Source organism: Stenella coeruleoalba (genome assembly GCF_951394435.1).
Source record: "Stenella coeruleoalba genome assembly, chromosome: 6".
NCBI lineage: Eukaryota > Metazoa > Chordata > Mammalia > Artiodactyla > Delphinidae > Stenella > Stenella coeruleoalba.
Window position 1 is genome coordinate 113,895,974 of NC_137151.1, and position 21,207 is coordinate 113,917,180.

The window sequence follows — 21,207 nt, forward strand, 5'->3', positions numbered from 1 at the left end:
GAAGGGGAGGGGAGAGGGAAGGGGGAGGGGCATCACAAGGGCAGGGGGTTAAGAGGAACAAACGATTAGGTATAAAACAAGCTACAAGAATGTATTGTACGACACAGGGAATAGAGCCAGCATTCTATAATAACTATAAATGGAGTATAACCTTTAAAAATTGTGAATCACTGCACTGTACACCTGTACCTTATATAATATTGTACATCAATTATACTTCAATGTAAAAAGAAAGAGGCAAGGAAGGCGTGGGGAGAGCTCAATCCCGAATCTTAAAGGCTGAGAAGCACATTCTGGGCAAAGGGAATGTGGATACAGAAGTAGGAAGGAATGAGCACTAAAACCTTCAAAACAGACAAGGGCCTGTGGGCAGGGGCTCTGGAGATGAGATGCTGCGAAGAAAGAAGAGAGTCTGCAGAGCGGTATTCCGCCCTGCTGCCCGAGAATCACAGGGAGACAAGTCCCCAGGGGGCACAGGTGATGGCGGCAGGAAAAGGGTAGGAAGGCGGACTGAGCCGTGGGGCTCTGAGAGAGAAAGGGCGGAGCAGTCAGTGGGTCCAGGCCTTTCACAACAGAAGGGCCACCGGAAACGCTGGCCCCACTGAGGGTCTCAGAGCCCAACTCACGCTTTCATTCACAAAGTGGAAAACCATGCCCGCTCATTCCTGGGAACCGTGGCCACTCACCCCTGGTCTCGTTCCTAACCCACACGTTGATGGAGTCGCAGGCGGAGGCGGGGTCTTCGAAGTTCGCGTTCCGGACTTCACACTGAAACACGTCTTTGTTCCTCGTGACGAAAGGCACTTCCATCTTAAAGCCATTCTTCACAAACACGGCATTGGCCACCGTCACAATATCTTTATTCTTCTTGGAGACGATGGCTTTGTTGATCTTCTTTAATACTTTACCCACTCCTGAAGGAGAAAGGAGAAAATGCAGCAATATTTCCGCAAGAATGTAGGAAGGTTATTATTTTTTTTAATATCTTCTATATTATGGCAAATAAGAACAGTAGAAACAAAACTAGTACGAGTAGCAAGAGACTAAGTCATCTGCTTTCTCAGTGGCCTTCTGTTAAGAAAAGGGAGGGCGTAGAATGAAGTATAACTATTAATAGCCCCTAAAGATCAATTGCGCTTCTGGCCTCAAAGCAGGCATCTTCCAGGCCTTCTCCACAGCTTCCCCAAGTAGACCTGGCTCTCCTGGAAGACTTTCCTGGCACCAGGTCAATAGGGAGACTGGAAAGCTCTTCAGTTATGCAGCCGTGGGGGAATAAACCAAAGGACTCTTCCTAATGCCGTCTCTCTTTCTTAACAATCTTAAGCGCTATTTCCTATGCCGTCTCTCTTTCTTAACAATCTTAAGCGCTATTTCCTTTCTTGCCAAGGATTTAACAACACGATTTTTCTCTATTTTGGGGAAAAAAAGGTATAAAGTTGAGCATCAGAAAGACTATAAAAAATGGCCATGTGCCACCAACCAAGAACAAGGTGATTTTTACTGATGCGAAGCTCACAAAGTAAGGGAATCCGTTCTATGGCAACGTAAGCTTTATTTTCCACAGGCCATTCATACACGCTCCATTTAGTTTCAGAGCATGGAAAAGAGGGAAATAAGTTGCAAAGGATGAAATGTGTTCCTACTGAGAGCTCGAATTACAGACCTGTCTTACTCGCTTGGGGTCCTTTCAAAATGACACTGTCCTAAAACAACCGGCAGAGTCACCTTGACGGTCCCCTGGAGAGCTGACCTGTCCTTCTTAAATGATGGCAGGTAAGAGCCCCACGGTTTGGCCCTTTGTGAGGCCTCTGGAGACTGCGCCCCTCACGGGTTCTGTGGGGGCAGGCCCAGCAGGAGTGGGCAGGCACGTTATACAACGAAGGGACCAGCAGACTTCACAGCCCCATCCCGGCACTTGTCCCTTTCAGCTCCTCCACGCTCCCCAGTCTCCTGCCCAGAAAAGATCAGGGCAGATCCTCCCCCTGTGCCCCAGACTGTCCTGCCTCTGCCCTCAACCAGAGTGCCGCTGTCTTGAGTTCTCAGAGGCTGAGCCCAAACCAGGGCCTGAAAACCCACCCGGGCTCCCCCGATGAGTCTGTCATGTGAACTGAAGTCATTCCACAACTCGACTGCTAGTGATTTGGGAGGAAGAAGAGATGGGAGTTGAGGGGAGTGGCCAACAGACCAATATTGTCAAAACTTTAGAAACACTAGTGAAAATGAATGTGGTTCAGCGGGAAGACAAACGACGACAATCCAGTTGCTCTTTGGGAATGGTGCTGGCCGACAGGGCCCGGATGGCGCTGGGAGAGGCCAGGAGCCCCGTGGGTGATTCACTATGAAGTTATAAATCACCAAGAGTTCTGTGGGCTTCCAAGCAAGGGCATAACGGTGTGTTCCAAATATTTAGTCCCCCAGTGCTTCCAACAGGTAAGCAAACTGCAAACTCATGCAAAAGTTTAATGCCGTGTAAACAGAGTGGGGCGGGTGGGCATCTCGTGTTTGCAGCCCCCGGGGGTGACTCTGAGAAGGATCGAACTGGGGCGCAGAGGGGAGCCCTGAAGTACGCACACTCCCATCTCTCCTCCTCTCCCAGCAAAGGCGTCAATGTGGTCAAGATTCCTAGAACTTTATGGCCAGTGGGACTGGAGGAACGTGGGTGGGAGAACGTCCTTGCTTCCCCAATAGAGCAACTAAAACCTGGACGTCAGATGTGACTTGTCAAGGTCACGGCACAGGCTGGTGCCAAGGAAGGGCTCCAAGGCTGGCGCTGGCCCGTGCCCAGCACTGTGGAGGGGGCAGTGGAAGGGGACTCGGGTGAGAAACCGGAGCTAAAGCTGAGTGACAGAACTAGGAGATGTAAGCTCTTAAGCTTAAACAGGTAATTAAAATGGGGCTTTCTTTCAAGAAAACAAAACCATTCCTATTGGACCTTACTTTTTTTTTTAAATTTAATTAATTAATTAATTATTTTTGGCTGTGTCGGGGCTTCCTTGCTGTGCGCGGGCTTTCTCTAGTTGTGGCGAGCGGGGGCTTCTCTTGTTGCGGAGCGCGGGCGCCAGGCACGTGGGCTTCAGTAGTTGTGGCTCATGGGCTCTAGAGCGCAGGCTCAGTACTTGTGGCACACGGGCTCAGTAGTTGTGGCTCACGGGCTTAGTTGCTCCGCAGCATGTGAGAGCTTCCCAGACCAGGGCTCGAACCCGTGTCCCCTGCATTGGCAGGAGGATTCTTAACCACTGAGCCACCAGGGAAGCCCTGGGCCTTACTTTTAAACAAACTTCCTTTATAGCTTTTTATTTTGAAATAATGATAGAATCACGGGAAGTTGCAAAACAATATACAAGGTGGTCCCGTGTATTTCCACTTTTCACCCAGTTTCCTGCATGATGGTAGTACAGATCCACAATGAGAAAACTGCCACTGGTACAGTCCCCAGAGCTCATTCACTTGTTTTACATATGTATGTGTGTGTGTGTGCGTGCGTGTGTGTGTGGCTCTACGCAATTTTACCCCCCACGGAGATTCGTGTGTCTGCCACCTCAACTGAGATGCAGAAGGCTGCCCTGGGCTGCCCTCCGTGGTCACACCCACCCACCTCCCCAGATTACGGATTTAAAAGTACGTTCACAGCCATGATGCATTCTGAGCCCTGTGCAACATAGAGGCGGGGCAGACGGGAAGTTTTCTTGTTAGAGATGAGAAAACAGGGGCATTCAAGGGGTCAAGTGACTGCCCAAAGCCCCACAGCTGCCGAACGGAGACCAGAACCCAGCTCTCCTAACTCCTAGCATTGCCACTGTGCCTTAGAGGAGACTGGCCCTCAAGCCCAGGGGGCACCAGCAAGACCCCTCCCAGCTGCTCTGCTCCTCTGTGTGGTAAGCAAAGACCAAGCCAGGGGCCCTCCAGACTGGGACTCCTGCAAGTCCCGCCAGCCAGGCCCAGGCGCACGCACCATTCACGCCGTATCTCATCACTGTGGTGAGCTGCTTCTTGGTCCTGCCGTCGGCTCCCAGCTGAAGCATCCCCAGGACGGACGCAATCCCGTGGGGGGAAATGACGATGTTGTCATGAGGCCGGGACTTGACAATCTGATTGAACACCTGGATTCCTGTGTCCGAGCCTAGTTCCTCCAGAGACAGGGGGTTGAACTGGGAGCACACAGAGGGCAATGTCACGGTGGCCACGAGGAAAAAGGGAAAATGCCAATTCATGGTTCCTTCTGGCAAGGACAACCTGAAAAATGAAATCAAGAAAATATTTACATTCTACATTTAATGAATACTCAGCTAGATATGATTTACTATACTCAGTGTAACTGAATATCTTTAATATATTCAAGACACAACAGTGTAGATTAGATTGTTTTCCTTTATATATATTTTGTTAGGGGGATGCGGAGCGAGAGGAAGGAAACTTCCACTTGCTGGTCCCAACTCTGTGCCAGACACAATTCTAATCATTCCATCCTTGTTACCGCCCTTCATCCAATCACACCAATATTTACTGAGAGCCTACTGTGTGCCAGGCACTTGTCTAAGTGCTGAGCATAGAAATGTAAGTAAGATGGCCAAGACCCCTGCCCTCCTGGAGTTTATATTCTAGAGGGGACACAGAAAATAAACCAGGAGGCAATAAAGTCATTTCAGAGAGGGATCAGGCCACAGCAATAAGACACGGTGATGTGAGTGAATGGAGTGGGGGAGCATGGGACAGGACAGGCAGGGAGGCCACCTCTGCAGAGGGACACGTGTGCTGAGAGCTGAGTGACGAGAAAGGGGGGAAGGATGTGCCAGGCAGAAGGACGGCAGGGCGAAGCCCCTGAGGTGGGAACAAAGGTGGATTGTTGGAGCGATGTAAGGGACATGAAGGGGAGAGGTTGGGGAGGAGGTGAAGAAGAAAAAGGGGCCAGATCCTGAAGGGCCTGTCACACCAGGTATGGCTCTTGCATTTCATTCTAGGGGTCACGAGAAACCACTGGAGGGAGCTCCCCTCCGGCACAGTGGTTAATACTCCACGCTCCCAATGCAGGGGGCCAGGGTTCGATCCCTGGTCAGGGAACTAGATCCCAGATGCATGCCCCAACTAAGAGTTCACATGCCACAACTCAGGAGGCTGCATGCCGCAATTAAGGAGCTGGTGAGCCGCAACTAAGGAGCCCGCGAATGAAAACTAAGGAGTCCATGTGCCGCAACTGAGGAGCTGGTGAGCTGCAACTAAGACCCAGTGCGATCAAATAAATTAAGAAAAAAAAAAAAAGAAAGAAGGCACTGGAGAGTTTGAAATAAGGGAGTGAATCCCTTGGGTTGCTGTGATTATCTTATAACTACACACTTTCTTTTTCTTACCATATATATAACTTTCTTAATTAATGAATTGTTAATGAAAATAAATTTAAGTGACACCCTTAAATCTACAAGATGGCAGAACAATTGGCAAATTCATCAGCTGTGAAGATGGCGTTGTTTACACTGATATTCTCAATTACAGTGATTTTTTTGAAATATGCTTTCTTCCTTGATTACCACTTACTGAGCTTTCTTTGGTTGTGAGAAGCAAGAGGTAGGAAATTTACATGTGTTTATGGAAAAGCAAATACTTTCATTAAATAAGAACTTAGAAGTGGCAGCTGGTAAAACAAAAGCAGAATTTGAGATGTGGCTAATTTGGTTCCTCCCTTATAGACCCAAGCTTCTGATCAGCACAAGTTTCCCCAGGAAACAATTTGTCCTCCTGTTATGTGCATTTACATGGGGGAAGTTGGGGGTGTCTGCAGAGAACAAGAAAGAGGGGAGCCTTTTAGAGAGGAGACCTGGAGCGAGGGGAAATAACGTCCATGTGCTCCAGGGAAAGAAAGGGCACCAGGACAGCATCGGGCAAAACGGGCACGTGTGTTCCCTTGTCTTCCTCTCTATGTACTTGTCCTTCTTCCCACCCAAGTAGATGTTCAGTAAATATGTGTGGGATCAAACCTGATGGCTGATACACTTTCTATTTTTGTTCATTCTTTTTCATTGCATCAAAATAATGTTTACTGAGCGTGACTAATTTAGCCCTGAGCCTCAGGCACTCTTAGCTCCAAACACTTCTCAAGCAAGTGAAATTCACTGGGGTGGGAAGAGGCCTGTCAGCAGAGGCAGAGTTCCCCGCCAGCACCCTACAGAACACTCAGGGCCCCAAGGTGAACCATTAAGGCCATCGTTCAAGGTGATGGTGCAATTTTCTTATATGTTGGGAAAAAAGCACATTATAAAAAATTTAGAACATTCAGAACTTATCCAGTGCTTAACTGTAAAATGGTTGTATAAACGCAGCCTGTCTCAATTCAAAACATGTAAGTGACCTACATACACTCCCCCTTGGGGCTTTCCTATGGCCAGAGTGGCCTGTTTTGACTTTGGCACCTTGGACTGTCTCTAATACCACGACAATCCCCTGAGTTACTTTCAGCCTGTTGGATAATGGAGCGCTTCCAAATCCTGAATGGAAGTTCTACTCATTTGGTCTAAAAATTAGACATTGTGTCCGCTCCCCTGCTTCTTTCTTTCTGGAACTAAACTTCCTCTTTAACATTTAATATACTACCAAGGCATCATAAGTATAAAACAATTTGTACCTTCTTTGTTACAAATGGCCAAATTCGGTGACTGGCACCAACTTCATCACTCTGAACTGTTGACTCTTGCATTACGATGGCTTCTGGCATCTGCCTTCAGTATGCCATTAGCTATTCTCCCCAAGCTTCCCAAAGAAATCCTCCTGGATCAGTAAATGTTTGAATAAATATTTGAATCTGCATACTCATAATGGACATCATATTGGTTTTGCCTCTGACAGCTTAAAGTTGATTCACCCACATACTATAGACTTATGTAGAAGATTGTAAAACGGGTAGAAAACAACAGTAACGAGAGAAAGCTAAGTTCCAAGGTCTTGGAAATCAGCAAAGACGGTCTCCCAAATAAATACCCACCTTATTTAGCAGAATTTTTCTTGGTTGTGAATTTTTTGCTAAAAGAACAGTTTCATTATAAAGTGGGGGAAGGCTGCCAGGGGTATTTTTCTTAGCTCCTTGAATTTAGGAAGTTTTTGTGAGATGTCTGTGTGTAGTTTCATAACAGTGCATTGGGACAGTGTCAGGGGCTGTGCAGAACCCGGAATCAGAGCAGTTTTTCTTTCTTTAAATTTTTTTGAATTTTATTTATTTAGTTAGTTATACAGCAGGTTCTTATTAGTTGTCTATTTTATACATATTAGTGTATACATGTCAATCCCAATCTCCCAGTTCATCCCACCCCCCCACCCCCCCGTGGCTTTCCCCCCTTGGTGTCCATATGTTTGTTCTCTACATCTGTGTCTCAACTTCTGCCCTGCAAAACGGTTAGTCTGTACCATTTTTCTAGACTCCACATATATGTGTTAATATACGATATTTCTTTTTCTCTTTCTGAATTACGTCACTCTGTATAACAGTCTCTAGGTCCATCCACATCTCTGCAAATGACCTAATTTTGTTCTTTTTATGACTGAGTAATATTCCATTGTATATATGTACCATATCTTCTTTATCCATTCATCTGTCGATGGGCATTTAGGTTGTTTCCATGACCTGGCTATTGTAAATAGTGCTGCAATGAACATCGGGGTGCATGTGTCTTTTTGAATTATGGCTTTCTCTGGGTATATGCCCAGTAGTGGGATTGCTGGGTCATATGGTAATTCTATTTTTATCTTATTTATTTACTTTTAAAAATTATTTATTTATTTATTTTTGGCTCCATTGGGTCTTCGTTGCTGCACACGGGCTTTCTCTAGTTGTGGTGAGTGGGGGCTACTTCTCATTGCGGTGCACGGGCTTCTCATTGCAGTGGCTTCTCTTGTTGCAGAGCAAGGGCTCTAGGCACACAGGCTTCAGTAGTTGTGGCACATGGGCTCAGTAGTTGTGGCTCGTGGGCTCTAGAGCGCAGGCTCAGTAGTTGTGGTTACGTGTCCCCTGCATTGGCAGGCGGATTCTTAACCACTGCATCACCAGGGAAGTCTGGTAATTCTATTTTTAGTTTTTTAAGGAACCTGCATACTGTGCTCCATAGTGGCTGTATCAATTTACATTCCCACCAACAGTGCAAGAGGGTTCCCTTTTCTCCACACCCTCTCCAGGATTTATTGTTTGTAGATTTTCTGATGATGCCCATTCTAATCGGTGTGAGGTGATACCTCGTAGTTTTGATTTGCATTTCTCTAATAATTAGTGATGTTGAACAGCTTTTCATGTGCCTCTTGGCCATTTGTATGTCTTCTTTGGAGAAATATCTATTTAGGTCTTCTGCCCATTTTTTGATTGGGTTGTTTGTTTTTTTTTTACATTGAGCTGCATGAGCTGTTTATATATTTTGGAGATTAATCCTTTGTCCTTGATTTGTTTGCAAATATTTTCTGAGGGTTGTCTTTTCATCTTGTTTATAGTTTCCTTTGTTTGTCATATATAACCTTTATTATGTTAAGGTAGGTTCCCTCTATGCCCACTTTCTGGAGAGTTTTTATCATAAATGGGTGTTGAATGTTGTCCAAAGCTTTTTCTGCATCTATTGAGATGATCATATGGTTTTTATTCTTCAATTTGTTAATGTGGTGTATCACATTGATTGATTTGCATATATTGAAGAATCCTCGCATCCCTGGGATAAACCCCACTTGATCATGGTGTATGATCCTTTTAATGTGTTGTTGGATTCTGTTTGCTAGTATTTTGTTGAGGAATTTTGCAACTATATTCATCAGTGATAATGGTCTATAATTTTCTTTTTTGGCAGTGTCTTTTTCTGGTTTTGGTATCAGGGTGATGGTGGCCTTGTAGAATGAGTTTGGGAGTGTTCCTTCCTCTGTAATTTTTTGGAAGAGTTTGAGAAGGATGGGTGTTAGCTTTTCTCTAAATGTTTGACAGTATTCACCTGTGAAGCCATCTGGTCCTGGACTTTTGTTTGTGGGAAGATTTTTAATCACAGTTTCAATTTCATTACTTGTGATTGGTCTGTTCATGTTTTCTGTTTCTTCCTGGTTCAGTCTTGGAAGGTAATACCATTCTAAGAATTTGTCCATTTCTTTCAGGTTGCCCATTTTATTGGCATAGAGTTGCTTGCTGTAGTCTCTTAGGATGCTTTGTATTTCTGCAGTGTCCGTTGTAACTTCTCCCTTTTCATTTCTCATTTTATTGATTTTAGTCCTCTCCCTCTTTTTTGTGATGAGTCTGGTTTTAAAGGTTTATCAATTTTGTTTACCTTCTCAAAGAACGAGCTTTTAGTTATATTGATTTTTATTGTTTTCTTTGTTTCTATTTCATTTATTTCTGCTCTGATATTTATGATTTATTTCCTTCTACTAACTTTGGGTTTTGTTTGTTCTTCTTTCTCTAGTTCCTTTAGGTGTAAGGTTAGATTGTTTATTTGAGATTTTTCTTGTTTCTTGAGGTAGGATTGTATTGCTATAAAGTTGCCTCTTAGAACTGCTTTTGCTGCATCCTATAGGTTTTGGATTGTCATATTTTCGTTGTCATTCGTCTCCAGGTAGTTTTTGATTTCCTGTTTGATTTCTTCAGTGATCTTTTGGTTATTTAGTAATGTATTGTTTAGTCTCCATGTATTTGTGTTTTATACATTTTTTTCCCTGTAACTTATTTCTAATCTCATAGTGTTGTGGTCTGAAAAGATGCTTGATATGATTTCAATTTTCTTAAATTTACCAAGGCTTGATTTGTGACCCAAGATGTGGTCTATCCTGGAGAATGTTCCATGTGCACTTGAGAAGAAAGTGTAATCTGTTGTTTTCAGATGGAATGTCCTATAAATATCAATTGAATCTATCTGGTCTATTGTGTCATTTAAAGCTTGTGTTTCCTTATTAATTTTCTGTCTGAATGATCTGTCCATTGGTGTAAGTGAGGTGTTACAGTCCCCCAGTATTACTGTCTTACTGTTTATTTCCTCTTTTATAGCTGTTAGCATTTGCCTTATGTATTGAGGTGCTCCTATGTTGGGTGCATATATACATATACATTTATAATTGTTATTTCTTCTTCTTGGATTGTTCCCTTGATCATTATGTAGTGTCCTTCCTTCTGTTGTAACCTTCTTTATTTTAAAGTCTATTTTATTGATATGAGTATTGCTACTCCAGCTTTCTTTTGATTTCTGTTTGCATGGAATATCTTTTTCCATCCCCTCACTTTCAGTCTGTATTTGTCCCTTGGTCTGAAGTGGGTCTCCTGTAGACAGCATATATATGGGTCTTGTTTTCGTATCCATTCGGTGAGCCTGAGTCTTTTGGTTGGAGCATTTAATCCATTCACATTTAAGGTAATTATTGATATGTATGTTCCTACTACCATTTTCTTAATTGTTTGGGGCTTGTTTCTGTAGGTCCTTTTCTTCTCTTGTGTTTCCCACTTAGAGAAGTTCCTTTAGCATTTGTTGTAGAGCTGGTTTGGTGGTACTGAATTCTGTTAGATTCTGCTTGTCTATAAAGCTTTTGATTTCTATGTCAAATCTGAATGACATCCTTGCTGGGTAATCTCAGTTGTAGTTTCTTCCCTTTCATCACTCTAAGTATATCATGCCACTCCCTTCTGGCTTGTAGAGTTTCTGCTGAGAAATCAGCTGTTAACCTTACAGGAGTTCCCTTGTATGTTATATGTCATTTTTCCTTTACTGCTTTCAATATTTTTTCTTTGTCTTTAATTTTTGTCAATTTGATTACTACATGTCTCAGCATATTTCTCCTTGGGTTTATCCTGCCTGGGACTCTGCACTTCCTGGACTTTGGTGGCTACTTCCTTTCCGATGTTAAGGAAGTTTTCGACTATAATCTCTTCAAATATTTTCTCGGGTCCTTTCTCTCTCTTCTTCTGGGACCCCTATAATGCAAATGGTGGTGTGTTTAATGTTGTCCCAGACATCTCTTAGGTTGTCTTCTTTTCTTTTCATTCTTTTTTCTTTATTCTGTTCCATGGCAGTGAATTCCACCATTCTGTCTTCCAGGTCACTTATCTGTTCTTCTGCCTCAGTTACTCTGCTATTGATTTCTTCTCATGTATTTTTCATTTCAGTTATTGTATGGTTCACCTCTGTTTCTTTGTTCTTTTATTATTCTAGGTATTTGTTCTTTAATTCTTCTAGGTCTTTGTTAAACATTTCTTGCATCTTCTCGATCTTTGCCTCCATTCTTTTTCTGAGGTCCTGGATCATCTTCACTATCATTATTCTAAATTCTTTTTCTGGAAGGTTGCCTATCTCCACTTCATTTAGTTGTTTTTCTGGGGTTTTATCTTGTTCCTTTATCTGGTACATAGTCCTCTGCCTTTTTATTTTGTCTATCTTTCTGTAAATGTTGTTTTCATTCCACAGCCTGCAGGACTGTATTTCTTCTTGTTTCTGCTGTCTGCCCTCTGGTGGATGAGGCTATCTTGTGCAAGCTTCCTGATGGGAGGGAATGGCGTTGGGCAGAGCTGGGTATTGCTCTGGTGGGCATAGCTCAGTAAAATTTTAATCTGCTTCTCTGCTGATAGGTGGAGCTGAGTTCCCTCCCTGTTGGTTGTTTGGCCTGAGGCAACCCGACACTGGAGGCTACAGGCTCTTTGGTGGGGCTAATGGTGGACTCTGGGAGGGCTCATGCCAAGGAGTACTTCCCAGAACTTCTGCTGCCCATGTCCTTGTCCCTGCGGTGAGCCACAGCTGCCCCCCACCTCTGCAGGAGACCCTCCAACACTGGTAGGTAGGTCTCATTCAGTCTTCTATGGGGTCACTGCTCCTTCCCCTGGGTCCTGATGTGCACACTACTTTTTGTGTGCCCTCCAGGAGTGTCGTCTCTGTTTCCCCCAGTCCTATCAAAGTCCTGCAATCAAATCCCGCTAGCCTTCAAGTCTGATTCTCTGGGAATTCCTCCTCCCGTGGCCGGACCCCCAGGTGGGGCTCACAACCTTCACTCCAGTGCGTGAACTTCTGTGGTATAACTGTTCTGCAGTTTGTGAGTCACCCGCCCAGCAGTTATGGGATTTGATTTTATTGTGCTTGTGCCCCTCCTACCGTCTCATTGCAGCTTCTCCTTTGTCTTCGGATGTGGGGAATCTTTTTTGCTGAGTTCCAGTGTCTTCCTGTCAATGATTGTTCAGCAGTTAGTTGTGATTCTGGTGCTCTCGCAAGAGGGAGTGAGTGCACGTACTTACACTCCACCATCTTGAACCAATCTCCAAATGAATCATCAGAGCTATTTTTGATTTATGTTCTGGGCATAACTTCTTCTTGGTCTCAGTTTCCTAGGCTAAATGCTCAGTGGTCTAAACTCACCTGGCTTGCGTACATGTCCAAGACTAAGCTTTCACTTCTCTCCAAAGTTCAGTAGCCAGGAAAGTGGGTATTAATCCATACATTATTATAGGCTGATAACATTCCTAATATTAACACATATTCATGTCCAAATAGATAGTCTTTTACATGATATAACTGTTGGAGTTATCAGGCTTTGAAATGCTTATTCTCTAGAACGAAGAGATTCTCATTATGGGAAGAACAGGATAACATCCTGTTTTATTTTTTAAGAGAAATTACACTTTAAACTTTCAAATAAGGGAAGGAATAAAGATGTTGCTCAAATGTATTATATAGCATTAATATGGACAATCATAATCTATATAATATTTCAATTTCTTGAATAATCTTTTCTTAACAGTGAAAAAGTCTCTACTTTAGGCCATCCTTGGAGGGAGATCATATACCTTTAAATAAAGCCATTACCACAGGCATATCCTTCCATATGTGGGCTTCTCTTTCCCCATGGACTTCTAGTTTCTCTTACTCCAAACCTTTCCTTTCCAGTGTGGGGAATGTTTTTGAAGTATTTGGGTGCTGCTTTGAGCTTTAAGTAAGATTTAGTGTTATAAACAATGGGTTGGTAGTTTTGAAATGCCAGACTCAGAGAGCATCCCTACCACCTATATAAATGTACCACCTGCCAATGGCAAGCATTAAAGAAACACACTCTCTACAGGCCCCATGACTTCAACCATCACTTCTAGACAGATGATACTCTGATCTGCTGCTCAGATCCTCAGCTGAGTTTCAGTGCCATGCTTTCCACTGTTTGCTGCCTATTTTCACCTGATTGTACAGAACACAATCTTGTCTTGAAACATCCTTCATGGGTGGGCTGTGGAGGGCCACTGACTCTCTTCCCAAAGGGTTGGTTTCCTGTTGCTGGGCCTTGCTCTTGCCCATGTCCATGACATTGCTTCTCTCCCTGGCTCTCCACCTAGAACACCAGGGCTTCCCCCAACTCCTTCTGTGGCCTATGGGAAGCTTTCCCTAATTTCTCCAGATGGGGTTAGCCACCCCCTTCTCTGAATTCCCATAGCATTTCCTATCTACACCTCTCATTTTGTTTTTCAAGTATGTTTTTTTTCCTCCCAACTAGACTGGAAGCTCACAGAAAGCAGGGCCAGGGCACTTTAGAATCCTGGTGCCCACAGGCTCTCATTTAGGGCCCTGCCATTGGGCAGACGCTAAATCAGAGGTCTAATCCAGCTGTGCAAGTGTTTGGTTTGGAAGACAAGGCATTGTAGAAATATTTTAAGCAACTAAAAGTTAGACAATGTCACATACAATCTAGATTTAGAGTTCTTCTCAGGAAAAAGGAAAATGAATGGGTGTTCTGGTAACACAGGGCCCTCACTCCCACGGCAGACATCCTGCATAGCAACTGCCCCAGGAGGTGGGCACCTGCTTTCCTACATGCCCCCTCTGCTCCCCACCAGTTGCCATCACTCACATTACCTCCCCAGGCTGTGAAAAGCACCTGTGGCCAGACTCCTGCACTGAACAAACGCTCATCGATTAAACAATGGGAGCCTAGTATAGTTGGTCACAAAAGATGAAGCTTATTTTCAACCTTATAAATTCTTTTTTTACAAAACAAAATGTCTGTTACATAGAACACATGAGCAAATGATAAATAATGTGATATCTGTCAGCTCAAATGATAAATAATATGATATCTGTCGAGTCTATTTAGAATGACAAATAAGATGTATGAAAACAGTTTTGGGGGGAAAAAACACCGGAAAGACTCTTCTGGCGCCAACTCTTAGCCAGATAATTCCCACCAGTTTTAGGAGGACCCAGGGGTGCCTAACAGAAAATACTCCATCCCTTCTTCTTCTCTAAAAAATGTTTAGGGCTTCCCTGGTGGCGCAGTGGTTGAGAGTCTGCCTGCCGATGCAGGAGACACGGGTTCGCGTCCCGGTCTGGGAAGATCCCACATGCCGTGGAGCGGCTGGGCCCGTGAGCCGTGGCCGCTGGGCCTGCGCGTCCGGAGCCTATGCTCCGCAACGGGAGAGGCCACAGCAGTGAGAGGCCCGCGTACCGCAAAAAAAAAAAAAAAAAAAAAAGTTTAAAGTGATATATTTTGTAAAATGTACATATTAAAAAAAATTTTATGTCATAAAAGATTTCAAATATATGCAAGAAAAACCCTCAATACCCAACATCCAGAAAAAATAATTATCAACTTGTGGCTTATTTTATTTCTTTCAGAATCAAAGATTATTTTGAAGCAAATTCTAGATAGCATATAATTCAAAATATTTTCAGTATATACTCTAAACCTAAGGAATACACACACACATACTATCATTATCCCATTCAAAAATTAATAACTCTTTATTATGTTAAATATCTAGTCAGTGTCCAACTTTTCCTGATTGCCTTCTATTTTACAGTTTATTTGAATCAGGATCTAAATAAGCTCCAAACATTGTAACTGGTTGATATGTCTCTTGTCTTTTAAAAAATCTTCCCCTAGTTGCTTTATTTTTAACTGAAGAAACCAGCTTATTTGTCCTACAGAGTTTCCCAGTCTAGATTTTGCTAATTGCACTCATGTGATGCTGTTTAACAAGCTCATCTGTCTTCCTTACTTCCTGTAAACTGGTAGTTAGACCTAGAACAGCAGTCTGCAAACTCCTGGGCCAGATCTGGCCACACTTTTTGTTTTGTCTCTGGCTGCATTCAGGCTCCTACAGCGAGTTGAACAGACAGCTGCCCAGTTGGCTGCAAAGCCAGGAAACATTTACTACCTGGCCCTTCACAGGAAGTTTGCCAACTTCTGCTCTAGAGGCTGATCAGATTCAAATTTCTTTTTTTGCAAGAGTATTTCACAGAGGTACTGCCCAGGGGTCTGGAATCAGGAAACAGCGGCTGTCTGTCTCTTTTTTGTGATGTTAGCAGTTACTCATGATCATTGCCTAAGTGTATTGTTTTATTATGGCTTGCCAAATGGTGCTTTTGTAATCCTTTCTTTCTCCATTTACTGGCTGGAATATTTCTATAAAAAGAAATTTCCCATAACCAACGATTTGGTTGTCTTGAGGTTCAGTTTGTATAGCAAAGGCAAGATCCATTCCCTGTATCATTCTCCAAATAATGACTTGGTTACCCAGAATTCTTAGTGTTGACCAGAGGGGGTTTCTTTGTTTGTTTGCTTAGTATAATTACAAACTCATGTTTTTCAACATATTTTAAGGGTTTTGATCTACTAAAAATGTTACTACTTTTATTGATGTTCAGAACGAGCCTCTTCAGGTTGGCTCCTGAACCTTTCATGTGACCCTGTAGTCTCAATAGCTTCCTTGTTTCTGGTTTGGCAAGATGTTCCAGGCTCATTTTGCATACCCCGTTGGAATCAGACACTTCTCTAGGGAACTCTGGTTCCTTTCAGTGGGAGACAGTATTTAGAGACCACAATCTGAGTATCATGACCAAATAAACCCTAAGTTAACTGTGGGGATACTGGGCAACAGACATGTAGAAAAATCCAAAATCCACTTAACATCCCTCTCTGGACTATAGTCGAACACTGAAATTCAAGTTATGGAAGATAGACTGCTACCCTGTGAATTGGTTTGCCTCCCAGGGCTGTATGGCACAGGGGAGGCACACTAGATAATGATAATATGGGGGAGTGAGCTGGGCATTAAAAGTTGGGCTAGGATAATCACAATGAATCACCTTCATGTGAAGGTACTGAGTCTCCTGGATCAACCCCATCCTGAGTGAGGTCCTAACAATGCAAGCTCCTGGAATGAACAACTGGCCCACAGCATGACAAGGAGAGGACCCCAGTTTATCTTGGTGGGGGGCAAGGTGTGACAACCAGTTCCCTCCCGTCAATGAAAGCTGACATGTTCTCAGGCCCTGGGAAACTGTTGATATCCTTCTGGTCTCTGTGTTCCTAGGATCCTGGTTCTTGGAAACTAAGATCCTTTATTAATCTACCTCTGGATTAACCAGTTCTTCGGGGGGGGGGGCTACAGGAGGAGGAGAAAAATAGCACATCAGATTATATTAGAATCATGGCCTCTCCCAACAGCTTTCTTGACAGAGCTTCCCAAAAAAGTATATGTGAAGGAAAGGCTGCCAAACTGAGACTTCTAGGTGGCCTTAAGCAGGACTGTGCTGCCCAGCAGTCAGGCCAAATGTTTCTCACCGACACTCTGCCAACAGGCAAAGGCCTAACTGTTAAGGGTGTTTGGCAATAGGCATTCTGGAGACCTTCAGGAGTTGACCTATGGAAGTGAAGGCTGTATCTGCAAAGTGACTGCAGTTGCTAATGAACAAATAACTGTGATTAAGCCTCAGGTCTGGTCCTATAATGGAGAGAGAAGGACTCTAGTCCCTCTAGCCTCTGCAGACATTACTGAACTACATCCACCAGAACCTGTCCTCATTTCCAAATATCTACCACATTCTCTTAAGCCAGAAAATAAGATGAACAAGCAAAACTAAAGGGCCTCTTGATACCCTTGGGAAGTGTACAGAGTATTATCTGAATGACTTAGCATTCCTAAGACTTAAGAGAACAAACAGGAAATGCCAACTGATCAAAGTGACAGTAGCTTGGTGGTTCTAAAATGTCTTCTTTCAGGTTACTGGAGAGAGACTTAGAGACCTCTTTGGACTTTTTTCTTACACTTTTATCAGACTTCAAAGTATATGCTTGATCTATGACACTAATTAATTTTGCCAGAAAGGAACCTAAAAATACCCAGGAAAGAAATGTTCAGCTACTGAAATATATAGCAACAATGTCTAAAAGGTTCCTTCAACAAAGAGATATAAGTACACTCTAACTAACATCCAAGTGTCTTTCATCCACATACCATTCATTCTGAAATCTTTTTTTTTTTTTTTTGCTGTACGTGGGCCTCTCACTGTTGTGGCCTCTCCCGTTGCGGAGCACAGGCTCCGGACGCGCAGGCTCAGCGGCCATGGCTCACGGGCCCAGCCGCTGCGCGGCATGTGGGATCTTCCCAGACTGGGGCACGAACCCGTGTCCCCTGCATCGGCAGGCGGACTCTCAACCATTGCGCCACCAGGGAAGCCCTGAAACCTCTTTTGAGGTGAAAGGGGAAGGTTAGGAGGAAGAAGGCAACTGGGGCTTTGTTAGTTGTCCATCTTTTTTTTTTATGGTCTTTTTTAAATTGAGAGTTGTCCATCTTTTAAAATACAAGATTATGGGTCATTTATTCTATTTTCCTCTAAGTGTCAGGGGAAATTCATGTGAGGTTCAAATCCCAATTTTCCCACCTACTAACCAAGGCAAGTCACGCCCTTTATCAACCTCAGCTTTCTCCTTTACTGTATTAGAAATCAAATTTCAAGGGTGGTCATGGGAATTCCATATTCACAACAGAAAGGCAGACAGGAACTAGCACAGTATCTGGCTCAGCGTAGGGGCTCAGTAAGTGTCACCCTTGTCTTCCTCGATGCTCAAGACCCAAAACAGTCTCTGATTTTTACTTCAACAGCTGTTTAGAAAGCCTCAAGGATCGAGCTAAGAAAACAGGTCAAACAATACTTCCACCTTGATACAGCCCTGTCTGTGTCTTTCTAATTTCTTTAGACTATTTAAAACACAGAATAAGACAATGCTGGTGTGTTCCCTTACCCCTATAAGAGAAAGAAGGGGTTCTATTATGGCGGGGGTGGAGGTAGGTAGGTATGTTCCAAAAAACCTTTAAAGGTTCTGAGATGTGCTTTTTAGTCTGTTGACTTGGTCATTAAATCTGCTTTATATGTATGGTGCCAAGTCGTATAGACTTTCTTACTGACAAATCTTTAAGACAAAACAGTTTAGATGGGTGATTTTCTAATCAATAGTCAAGACATGTCCTAAGACATCTTAGTGATATTGGCTCGTAGTTCTCAATCTTTAAAACAAGGTAGCACATTTTTGAGACCTAAAAAAATGTACTACAGATGCTTCATGACTAGTTATATTTTTAGTACTGGTGAAAATACATGATGAAATGCTACCGTGAATTCATAAACACTAATAAAATGCAAATGCTTTTTATCTATACATAACAGCATCTTGATACATTTCAAAACAATCATATTTTGAGATATCATTTATTCAGTCTCTACTCAAAGCTAGACCAGGAACATGACTTTTCTGATCCCTGAGAATAACTCTGATGTTGTCTACAGGTCTTCAGTTCATAGGTGAGAAATCAATGCTCTCTAGACCGTTGCTAAAAAAGAAAATGAACAGTAAGTGCTGGAAGTGTAAATTGATAAAAATATTTCTGGAAGGCAATTTTTCATATGCATGTTCTTTAAAATGTATATACCTATTGGAAAAGTAATGCTCCTTCTATCTCTCAATTCTAAGGTAATAATAAAAAGAAAGATTTGAGTCTAAAAATGTTCACTGTGGAGTTATTTCTAGCAGCAAAATCACTGCAATATTCTTTGCAATAGATAAATCGCAGTAACAATGATCCCTGCAACCTAAATTTCCAATGAAGGGACACTGTGGGTGACCTCTCATCAGCTTTGTGCACTTCTCTAGCGTCTGTGTGCTTTGTTGCTAATCATTTGCACCTGCTATTTTCAGAGGCTTGCTACTGTGAGTTGGAGCCCACGATCTTAGTGGGTTCTAAGTGGCTGGGAGTTTACATACAGCATTCTGCCATCCGGGAGGTCACCAGCCACTGACTACTGGTCAGGAGTACAAAAGCCCAGCTTCTTTGCCTCAAGGTGGTACAGACCACCTGAAGGTGCAATCGACTCTCTAGAGCTCCCCGTGGGATTGGGCTGAGGTAGGACTTCCCCTGATATTGCCCCTTGATAGGCTGCTTCCCTTTCTAATTCCCACTTCTTCCATTCCCTTACTGTTTCACTGGGAGCACTTCCTTAATGAATCAATTACACTTTATCCTTGACTCAGGGACTACATCTGGGAGGGCACAACTTACGACACCCAACAGTAAAGGACAGTTCATGACATCCATCCAACACAGTATCGTTCAGAAGCTAGGAAATTATCCTTGAAGAAAGCTTAAAGATATGGTAATATATTCCAGATAGCTCAGCTGAGATGTGTACTAAGAGGGAGCAGAGAAGGTTACAGAACACAATTAAATCACCGTGGTTGAATCACAGGATCATAAAACTTGAATAAAAATTGGTACTTATTGGAAAATGAGAGAGTTGAGAAATATGGTGGGATCCTTTTATCTACACTTAAACGAATGCTACACCCCATTACAACCCATGGACCATTTCGTGTTGAGTTTTTTCAGTAAGCGATGGCTTTATTTTGATGAACATGATTTGACCCATTTATGTGGCTAAATCTACATATTAGATATTTAATGGCAGGGATTACAGTTAATTTTTTTATTCCCTGCATATAGCATAGTACCTACTATATAGTTGGAACTCCATAATGTTATTGAAATAAGCTGTAATTCTATGGAAATTAACTGTTCCCATTACTATTTTAGGTAGAAGCAGCAACTGCTATTGCTAACTCAAAAACAAATCCGATTTGTTTAAAACTTGTAAAATACATTCTTAAGTGCACAAGAATACTAGCCATCACTTACGGAATGCCTACCATATGCCAGACACTGTACCTGGAGCTTTATATAGTCAATGTCTAGCTGAATCCTCAAGTTAAGAAGTAGGCATTAGTACTTTTATTTTACAGATAATGAAAACTGAGGCCCAATTAAATGACCTGCCCAGATCATACAAGGTGAAGAGATGTCTGAAAACCAACACTTTTAGTCAATATATCATGCTGACTCTTGTGCGGGAGTTTAAAGGGTCAACCAAGGAAAAAGTAAAGAAACACTGCCTTCTTTCTACCTCTCTGTCCTGTGCTTAAATCACCAAATACTTGGAGTAAACAAGTGACCACAGCTCTACAGGGCACAGGAATTGAACAGAAAGCTTGTTACTCTACTGCAGTGGTTCCAGCTGGAAGGGGGAGCGGCACTGCCCCCCAAGAGACATTTGGCAACATCCGGAGGTGTTTTGGGTTGTCACACCTGGGATGGAGTGCTACCGGCTTCTCATGGGTTGAGGCCAGGGATGCTGCCAGACATCCTACAGCGCAGGAGACCGTCACCACCTCAAGGAATTATCCAGCCCCAAACGTTAGTTGTGCTGAGGATAAGGAAGGCTCTTCTAGAGCACAAAAAAGCACACATTTCCACTCTTCCCCAGTGCGTCATAACTGACTTTCCTTAACTTAGAATCGAGCATTCAGTCTGAAGTCACAGACCGTTTCTTGTCAAAGCAACAACTGTGCTGACACCGTCACAGTGTTTTTTTTGCGGTACGCGGGCTTCTCACTGCTGTGGCCTCTCCCGTTGCGGAGCACAGGCTCCAGACGCGCAGGCTCAGCGGCCATGGCTCACGGGCCCAGCCTCTTCGCGGCATGTGGGATCCTCCCGGACCGGGGCACGAACCCGCGTCCCCTGCATCGGCAGGCGGACTCTCAACCACTGAGCCACCAGGGAAGCCCCCTCCCTGGAACTTTTGACCCACGAGAGAGGAAGGGATCCAGCCCATCCCTTTTGTGAATCCCAGGAGGGAAGGTTTGTGGTACCAGTAGTTAAAGCTTTGGCCCGTCAGCCCACCTTATCAAATCAGGCTCTTCTACAGCCCGCGGACGTTCTGCGGCTGGAGTGGAGGATGCCTGCGTCATGCAGAGCCTCCTGCAAGGATCGGCAGGGAAGGAGTTTACAGCAGGCCCAGCTGTTCCTCCACGGCGTGGGGAGGACCAGCCCCCGCCTCCCTCTACTGCGGCACCTCTGAGCGCCAGTGAGACCCCTCCCATAAAGCAGCAGTAGGGAGCCGAGGCTGGCATACCCAG

The 21,207-nt window shown here is 43.6% G+C and overlaps 1 protein-coding gene across 2 annotated transcripts in view; it reads right to left on the reverse strand.

Moving 5' to 3' along the window:
- Window positions 1–21,207, reverse strand: part of SERPINE2 (serpin family E member 2) — a 72,405-nt gene that overhangs the window by 21,825 nt on the left and 29,373 nt on the right. For both annotated transcript variants that reach the window (XM_079924088.1, XM_079924089.1), the window contains exons 2-3: window positions 3,953–4,233; window positions 687–914 (exon numbers count right to left, since the gene is read on the reverse strand). In XM_079924088.1, the coding sequence (XP_079780214.1) occupies window positions 687–914; window positions 3,953–4,211 (487 nt within the window). In that variant the 5' untranslated portion in view covers window positions 4,212–4,233. The remainder of the gene's footprint in view (window positions 1–686; window positions 915–3,952; window positions 4,234–21,207) is intronic.